The sequence below is a fragment of the Lycium barbarum genome, chromosome 11 (assembly GCF_019175385.1).
Source record: "Lycium barbarum isolate Lr01 chromosome 11, ASM1917538v2, whole genome shotgun sequence".
NCBI lineage: Eukaryota > Viridiplantae > Streptophyta > Magnoliopsida > Solanales > Solanaceae > Lycium > Lycium barbarum.
In genome coordinates this window covers 2,622,542-2,631,662 of record NC_083347.1, presented here as the reverse complement: position 1 = coordinate 2,631,662, position 9,121 = coordinate 2,622,542, and the positions used below count along the sequence as shown (strand labels likewise).

Sequence of the window (9,121 nt, the reverse complement as noted above, 5' to 3'; positions counted from 1 at the left end):
ACGAGACGACTCATTGAAGAAACTATGACTTATGCGAAGTATGAAATTGTTATTGAAAGGACAGTTATAGGCTTAAATATACGATACGGATTCGATTAAATTCAATAATTATATTTAGAATCAATTACTTTCGTAATTTTAAAAGTTCAAATCTTTAACCCATCTCTCTCTCTCATTATCATCATCCATCACATAATTTGTCACATCCCAAGAAAATTGCAAGGTGGTAGACACGCTCCCAATGTGCAGATACCAACTGTTAAACGCACTAAAAGGTCCATTGATTGATTGGAGCAGTGAGCCAATAGCAGTGGGTCGGCGTTTATTGTGGGGTATTAACTTTTTGCAATTAAAAAAGGGAAAACAAGTCCTTATCCCCTAATACTAATCTACTGATATTAGTATAAAATTCCAACATGAGTAGTATGTACAAACTTAAGAGAAAATGACAAGAATGATCCCTTGTGTTTCGATGGTAGGTTCAAAATAGTCCTCTAAATATTCACTTGAGTAGTCTGGCCTTTTAAATTTATTTTAAGTTAACACTTTTAGTCTCTATAAAATATTTATAATTTATGTTTGTTAGATTTTGACAGAAACAACCAACAAGGGTTGTGGCAGGAATAGAATCCATCAACCTCGAACCACAGGTCTCTGGTTCAAGCCTAAGATATGAAAAAAAAAATCTCTGATAGAAAATACTTTACACTTAAATGCACCTTATGCAGCGTGAATCCGAATTAACCAAGCACAATAAGGGTATCGAACATAGGATGGAAAAGAAAAAAAAAAATTCAACGAAGACAGTGAAAGAAAAAAAATTATCGATAAACACCAAAAAATTCTCATCAAATAGTAAAATGCAACATAAAAGACTGCATTAAAAAAGATATAAAAATATAGCAGAAATTACATCTTAAAAGGTTATACGAAATAAATCAGAAAAAAAACAAAACTACAAAATTTATAACTCTAAATGTAAGCTCCCGTTAATTTCTTTTTTCTTTAGATAATTCCCGTTAAATTTAACAAAAATAATTCTGTAAATACTTAACATTGACAAACTTAGAAGATCAAAACTTAAGGGACTATTTTGAAACTAAGGCTCAAACTTAAGGGACCATTTCTGCCATTTTCTGTACAAATTAGAGCACAAATATAGGAGTTTCCCGACAAACTGCCAAATCCACTCACCATCATTCCTTTGATTTTATTCTCTGCACTTCGTTTGTCGAGCTTGGGTATTTTTCATTTTCCACAAAACTATTACTCTTTTGAATAATTTTTTGGCTCAATAATCAGACCCTTAATCTGCAAGTAAGAACTGGGGTTCTTGGAAATTTACTCGTTTGTGTGATATTTTCTTTTTTTCTTTCTTGATTTCACAATATTACTTTTTTTGACTTGTTCTGCTCAATTCTTGGTTCACTTCTTTGTTTTTGAGTTGAGTTTGTTTTCTAATTTTGATTTTTGAGGTATTTCTGTTTCTCGTCTTGAAGGGGAAAAGGGGTTAAAGATTGTAGCTTTGTTCATCTTATTTGGTGCTTTAAGTTTACCACTTGAGAAGAAAGTAAAAGATTGCAGCTTTATAGTTAACACTTTATGGATTCTTTAGTTCTTGGTTCAGTTCTGTATTTCTATTTTTGATATTGAGGTAAGTTTTCTGTTTTTGTCTTGAAGGGGGAAAAGGGTTAAAGATTGTAGCTTTATTGGCCTATCTTTTTTGGTGCTGAATTTAAGTTTAATACTTGAGGAGAAAGTTAAAGATTGTAGCTTTATTTACATCTCATAGATGCTGGACAGTGGACACTTCTTTATTTTTGAGTTGAGTGTCTTTCCTAATTTTGATTTTGAGGTAAGTTGTTTTTGTCTTGAAGGGGAAAGGGGGTTAAAGATTGTAGCTTTATTCATCTATATTTGGTGCTGGATTTAAGTTTAATACTTGAGGAGAAAGTTAAAGATTGTAGCTTTACTCACTTCTTCATGGTTAAGTTAACACTTGAGGAGAAAGTTAGAGACTTTAGCTTTGTTCAACTATATTTGGTGCTGGATTTAAGTTAACAGTTGAGGAGAAAGTTAAAGATTGTAGCTTTATTCACTTCTTCATGGTGCTGGATAGTTAACACCCCTTTATTTTTTTAGTTGAATCTCTTTTCTATTCTTGATTTTGAGGTAATTATTATTATTATTTTTTTGTCTTGAATTGGAAAAGAGGTTAAAGATTGTGGCTTTATTCATGTATATTTGGTGCTGGATTTAAGTTATAACACTTGAGGAGAAAGCTAGAGATTGTAGCTTTATTCGTTTCTCATGGGGGCTGGATAGTTAACAGTTAACACTTTATGGATTCAGTTTATTTCTTGGATCAGTGTTGTGTGATTTTGATACTTTAAGCTGTTTCTCCTGATGAGTACCTGAGCTTTAAAGTGATTCTTTTTGTTGTGATTTGGGCCTTCTTCCCTCCTTTTAGCTTTCTCAGTTTGCTATGAGTAAAAAGCCGAATTCCTTTTAAAGTTGGGAGGATTGCTTGAGTTAACCAGTTGATTAGATTCTGAATTTTCTGCTTCTTGATGAGCTTATGCCCTTGGTTATACTTTATTTAGTATGCTTGTGCTGATTCTTTTATCATTATTTCGGTTCCTAATTTTTCTCTGCTATATTATCCTTCATTTTAAAGTTAATATGGAGCTCCATTCTCAATCTTTCATTATAGGGTTCTTTTCAGTGGCCTAGCTATATGCACTCTTCGTCGAAAATTATTCTGTGTAGATAAAAAATGACGTTATAGTGAATATAGATCAAAAGTTATTTTTTGTAGATATATATAAATCTTGAACCCCTTGGTGATTTTTCTGATTTCGCCACTGGTTATTTTGGTTCTATTATAGGATAAAGATTGCAGTTTTGCCTTCTTTTACTTCGTTCTGATTGTTCCTGTATGGAGTTCTTATTCTCCTCCTTAAAATGATACTGTTGTCAGCTTTTATCCTTTATTTGCTATGCTATGAGTTATGAGCTCTGAATTCTTGTCACTTGATCTAGATATGTTTCCTAGTTAGGTTAATGAGTTTATTGGTTAAGTTTTTTCACTTTAAATACAGTTGATACTTCTTGTTTGATGGTAATATCTGATAATAACTTATCCTTCAATTTTCTTAGGTTCTATTTGTAGTCAGCTTCATGGATTCTCCACAGTCTGTTGTGTCACCATTTAAGGGTTCCTCCGTTTTCGACTCTGAGAAGCAGAACAGTGAGTTTTTCAGCAAGAACCCTTCTAACCTATCCGAGGGAATTTCTGCTCATAGAGAGGAAGCTGAAGACTTCATCGGTGTACTCGACGTGTATATTCATCAAGCTAGAGATATCCATAACATCTGCATTTACCATAAACAAGATGTTTACGCAAAGCTTTGCCTTACTAGTGACCCTGAAAATGCAGTCTCCACTCAGACAATTAATGGTGGCGGGAAAAGTCCGGTCTTCAATGAAAATCTAAGGCTCAGAGTTCGTACAATAAAATGCTCGGTCAAATGTGAGATATGGATGATGAGTAGAGTGAAGAATTACTTGGAAGACCAACTTCTGGGGTTTGCATTAGTCCCCTTATCTGAAATCCTTGTGAAAAGCGGAAAGCTAGAGAAAGAGTTCTCTCTTTCGTCGACTGATCTCTTTCACTCTCCAGCAGGATTTGTACAGCTGTCCCTTTCTTACAATGGAACTTCACCTGAAGTGATTGAAATTCCTGCATTGCCTTTATCTGCGGACACTGATGCATCTCGGCCAGACAACGAGTTTGACAAAATTGAGTTCCCGGATCCTAAGATTGTAAACGAAAATAATCGTATGGTCTCCGAGTACTTTAATACTAATCTAGATTCTCAAAGCTCGGATAGCTTGGTCTCTTCTGATACAGAAAATCAACTCAGTCCAGAAGTCGATGTCCATATGGAAAGTTTTCCAAGTGAGGTTGCGAATTTCCCCCAATATCCTAAGCGCGATTCGCCACCTAGCAGCTTATCAACCGTCGATTCTCAGTCCTCTGAGACCCAAGGAGCTTCAAAATCTCAAGGGGAAGAATGTGCTTCAGCTTGTAAAGAAAGTCCTACAGGTAAAAGTAATTTTGGAAATGCTGAGAGTAAGATGTTAGAAACCAAGCCTGGCAGTGCATTTCCAAAACCAGTGGTGATTGAGCCAGAGCAAAAAGTTGTGCAACAGGATATTGTGGATATGTACATGAAAAGTATGCAGCAATTTACTGAGTCATTGGCAAAGATGAAGCTTCCTCTGGACATTGAAAATGGGCCAACCAATTCTGGTAATACGAGTTCAGATCAGACATCGCAAACACCCAAGAGCACTGGTTCACGGGTTTTCTATGGCAGCAGAGCCTTTTTCTGAGCTTTTGTGAATGGTTTTCGGTATGACCTATAGGCGATTAGGGACCAAGTCTAAAAAGGATAAGTAAACACTAAGGATTTTATGAATATGGTGTTTATCCGTTTTATCTTGTGAATGCTTAAAATGCTCTGAACTAATTGACCTGTGTCTGTTGAAGACTTGTTTTACTTCATTACCTTGTAGTTAATAACTTTGTGTTGTGTAATTTATGCTCAGCTTTTCCCTTGGAATAATTTGATTATGTGCATCATCCTCAACGTACAGTCAGACCTCTCTATAACATTCATTCTCTATAATATTTCACTCTATAATATTTCACTATAACAACCATGTGGAACCGATCTGTAGGTTTTCTTCAAATTGGTTTAAGATTCATGATGGGTCTCACTTAATTTGGTTGTAATTTCAAATTTGCATTGGAGTTATCCATGAAATGCTGTGACAGAAACAAAGCATCATCATGGTCTCAATGGTAAATTGGTTAAAGAACTATCAAAATGGCGAAAAAGACCACGAAGAAAGGCTGGTTTTCATGGCTGCTGCAATGGTGTTTCAGGTCGTGAGGGAGTACCATGGCGGCTGCTAGAAATCGGGGCCAAAAATGTGGTAGGAAGAGAAAACGGTTTACGAATAAAGCTTTGGGGTTTAATTTGATTTTTAACATTTTATTACCTGTGTGGCATTAAAAAATGACGTGGAATTCAACGTGCAGCCGATTGTATTACACGCACACTGACCGGATGAAAAAAGTTTAAAATTCTGTGTTTCAAAGGGTATAATTGTTCAGTTGGTAAAATAGTGAGTTTGAACACCAAGATGACAAAAATGGATAAGAACGGGAGCCTACCAAGCTATTTCATTTATATTATATGTTTTCTATAACAAAATTTTACTATAGCAGTGAAAAAGTATAGGGACAAATGATATTGTTAGAGGGAGGTTTGACTTTACTAAGATTCCAATCAGCGACCATATGTGCAATATGGTATTTATAGTCTGTTTGGCCAAGCTTCTAAAACCAGTTTATTTTAAAATGTACTTTTTTTTAAAAGTATTTTTCAAAAAAACACTTTTAGCGAAAAACAGATGGTGTTTGGCCAATTAATTAAAAAAATACTTTTGAGCAGCAATTAGTGTTTGACCAAGCTTTTAAAAAGTGCTTCTATTTGTATTTTTCTCAAAAGTACTTTTCAAAAAAGTGCTTTTTGACAAAAATTGTTTTTTTTAGCTTTTGAAAAATTGCTTCTGCTACTTCCCAGAAACACTTATTTTCTCTCAAAAGCTTGGCCAAACACTTCACTTTTTTCAAATAAGATCTTATTGAAAAAATAAATACTTTTGGGGGAAAAATAAATTTGGCCAAACAGGCTATTAGTATGCTACAAGACTAAAGTCAATGTTAGAGTACTACTGAGGATAATGAGAGGAAGCTTTGCTCATTGAAGATAACGTCCAAGTAAGAACATTGTTCTTTAAAAGAAGAAACTTACATGAATAGTGTTTCATCTTTTATCCACTCGCTTTGAATCTTTCACACAACTAGCACCACATTTCAGAAAAATAACTTGAAAGAGCCTAGTAAGAATTCAACATATTATGAATACCCTAGTGCAACAACCATTAATGTCACATACAAACAACAACAACGAAGCCTCAATCCCAAACAAGTTAGGGTCGGCTGTATGAATCCCCACTTCTTCATTTAAGCTCATTTCATATTCTCATCTATGAAAAGTGCTCAAACTAAAAGGCATTATCATTGAACCAGGGGTGGATTCAAAAGAAGTCATGGAAGAAGGAGAAATGTCTTCTTGATCATTCACCACTTCCTTGATTATCTCGAATATCTCTGCCATAGTAGGCCGCTCCTCTGGCAAACGATCCACACACTTGAGTGCTACATTTAGTAGAGGGAAAGCATACATTTCAAAGTTGGCAACTTCACTATCAAACACCTCTCCAGTCCATTCTTCCCGCACTATGGATTTCACCCATTTAACAAGGTCTAATCCTGTCTTCTCCACAACTTTACCGGTCAGCAGTTCTAGTAGAATCACTCCGAAGCTATAGGCATCAGCTCCTTCTGTTAAGGTCTCCTCAGGAGCTGTGTAACCATTGTCTTTGTAGAGGCAACTTTTGTTGGGGTCAATGAACTTGCAATATCCATACTCACTTATTAACGGCTCTTCATTTTCGTTTAACAGAATGTTTGATGGTTTGATGTTGCCATGAGGAATGACATTGCCTTTCTTTGAACTTCTGTATATGTACGCGAAACCCCTCGCTATGCCAACTGCAATTGACAGCCTTAGTTTCCATGGGAAATTCCTTTTCCCCTCTACATAATCTGCAACATAAAAAATATGATAAATTCTGAATTACAAAGATAAGAAATTTTGTAAGTTCTTGATTTAGTCAGCTTACTTTCAAAAAGGGTTAGTAGACTTCCATTGTTCTGGTATTTGTAGATGAGCATTTTTTCTTCATTGCTAGTGTAATAAGCAACAAGTGGAAGTACATTTTGATGCTTCAAGTTCCCTATCTTTTCCATTGTTTCGCTAAATTCCTTGAACCCTACTTGTAGTTTCTTCAGTCTCTTGACTGCGAAGACACCACTGCCACTGATATGTACCTTATAAAGGCTACTGCAAAGGCCTTGTTTTCTTAAGTTTGCGGTTGCTTCAAGAAGATCGTCCATCGTAAACTTTTCAACGGATTCCATGAAAAAGAAAAGTTCTGAGCTTTTCTCTTCAGTGTTACATACTCCATCTACAACCTCAGCTGAGGGAGTTTTTCGAGGAGACGGGTAATTAACTACTTCTTTTATAACCTCCTTGTCCTTCGCTTTTCTTCTAACACATCTCATGCACAAGAATGATAAAACCACTAAGGCAAGCGCAATCCCAAGAAATATGAGGACCCAAAATATCAAACTCATATGATAATTCTTTGTCTTTGTATTGTCACTTTCTGCAGTTGAAGATGGAGCGATACCATTTAACACATATGTAGATTCTTTAATCGTTACACCTCTCAACACTTGTGAGAAAGTGAAACTGTTCTTAGAAATGTTCAGTTTTTTAAGGTTCTTGAGCATTGTCAAAGACTGCAGTAGTACTGATGAATTACCACTAAGAAAGTTGTTGCTGAGATCAAGAACAATTAAACTTTTACACGTTGATATCGATTCAGGAACTGTCCCTTGAATCTTGTTCCCGGCTAAGCTAAGAACTCTTAATTTTGAGAGTTTGCAGAGTGATTCTGCATCGATTATCCCACTGAGATTCTTGTTCTCAAGCCTTATTTCTATGACTTCACGGGTACGTGTATTGCACTTAACACCATGTAATTTGTAGTAGCAAGGGTAAGGCACTAAAGCATTCCGATCAATTCGTAGTACATTGTTTGGATCAATAGCAAGAATAAAATTGAGAAAGGACTTGGACTCTATTAACTCACCTCCATTACAGAATCTGATAAAATAAACAGAAAATATAACACTTACAATCAACTTGAGAAGATTGTCCATCTATTTAGCTAGAAGAAATGTTGTTTGTTGCTTGACATATCCTCAGGAGTTGTACATAGTTACTGAAGGTATTAACATAATTTCACAACATAGTATTATCCCTCTTTCGGCATTTTCTTCGATAAAAACAAATTGGGTCATAGTTTCCAAAGATTCCATGTTCTGACTTGATCTCTAATCTACCTTGTTATATTCATTGTACAACTTTATTCATACTATAATGACTAGGATTGGACTTAGAATTTGTCAAATCACATCTTTTCTGAACATTACAAGGTCGTTGTTTCTTTACTGTTGGAGCCTAGCAGTTCAAGAGTTGTGGTAAAGGCAAAAATGTTTCAAGAATATGACTATCAAATTAGGCATCCAAAAACTGATACTTTTGCCTGCATCCCTCAACGAAAAAATGTTCTCAGAAAATCACATCTTCATTTTACAAATGCCGACTATAAGTCCTATTTCAACGGTAAGATTTGTCACCGCGACTATAAGTCCTATTTCAACGGTAAGATTTGTCACCGTGCGACTAGGAAATAGCGGATTAGAGTCGCGGAAGGTCTCTTGCAAAAATACAATGTAAGATTGCATAAAATAGAGTCAATGTGTTTCGGCATTTTTACAAACCCCAAGTATATTCAGAGCTTAGTGTAGCGAGCTGCCCTGAATTTCAACTCATAGGAAGTCATAGGGTGAGTGTAAGTGAAAACTGCAAACTAATCTACTCCCTCCCGTCCATTTTACTTGTCATGTTTTTTTTTTTTTTGCACGTCCCTTAAGAAAACATTAACTAAAAGAATAATTTGATTAAATTTTCATTAGTTATTCTTTGATCTCAATTTAATGGTACTCTCTTTTTCACCATATTAATCTCTCTCTACATTTATTTTGTAAGGTTGACGGTGGAAACTAATAATTTATCACATCTTGATTTTTTAAAATGACAACTATTTTGGACCAATTATTTTTAATAATCCCGATAACTAAAATGGATAGAAGGAGTAAATTACTATAAGTGGGGAAACAAAATTGTTAGCAGAACTTCATGGTTTGAAAGTAGCTTTTCAATATGGACTAAAGCCATTGGAAATTGTAGTCCACTCTAAAGAGGTAATTAATCTTCTTAGAACAGAGGCTTAGTAATAATACATAGTTGACCCCTCCGGCTTATAGCCAAATTTATTTTGATTCGCCTCT

The 9,121-nt window shown here is 35.1% G+C and overlaps 2 protein-coding genes across 5 annotated transcripts; one reads left to right on the top strand and one right to left on the bottom strand.

The window, feature by feature from the left end:
• Positions 1-1,113: 1,113 nt before the first annotated feature.
• Positions 1,114-4,631, top strand: LOC132616793 (uncharacterized). Of its 4 annotated transcripts, none has more exons than XM_060331453.1 (2): positions 1,114-1,241; positions 3,160-4,631. In XM_060331453.1, the coding sequence occupies exon 2, from the start codon at positions 3,181-3,183 to the stop codon at positions 4,396-4,398; it is 1,218 nt and encodes a 405-aa protein (XP_060187436.1). In that variant the 5' UTR covers positions 1,114-1,241; positions 3,160-3,180; the 3' UTR covers positions 4,399-4,631. The 4 variants fall into 4 exon arrangements, with proteins under 4 accessions (XP_060187436.1, XP_060187435.1, XP_060187437.1 ...); XM_060331452.1 differs by having other exon boundaries at positions 1,162-1,317; XM_060331454.1 differs by having other exon boundaries at positions 1,204-1,351.
• Positions 4,632-5,952: 1,321 nt separating this feature from the next.
• Positions 5,953-7,927, bottom strand: LOC132617527 (probable inactive receptor kinase At2g26730). The gene is made up of 2 exons (XM_060332540.1): positions 6,823-7,927; positions 5,953-6,745 (listed from the first exon to the last, which is right to left on the bottom strand). The coding sequence occupies exons 1-2, from the start codon at positions 7,925-7,927 to the stop codon at positions 6,120-6,122; spliced, it is 1,731 nt and encodes a 576-aa protein (XP_060188523.1). The 3' UTR covers positions 5,953-6,119.
• Positions 7,928-9,121: the final 1,194 nt, after the last annotated feature.

Bases quoted from the DNA above. Each gene is read 5' to 3' on its own strand.
- LOC132616793 (XM_060331453.1), top strand. From the start codon at position 3,181: ATGGATTCTCCACAGTCTGTTGTGTCACCATTTAAGGGTTCCTCCGTT.
- LOC132617527 (XM_060332540.1), bottom strand. From the start codon at position 7,927: ATGGACAATCTTCTCAAGTTGATTGTAAGTGTTATATTTTCTGTTTAT. The intron at 6,746-6,822 runs GTAAGCTGACTA...TTTATGTTGCAG, and splicing joins TCTACTAACCCTTTTTGAAA to ATTATGTAGAGGGGAAAAGG.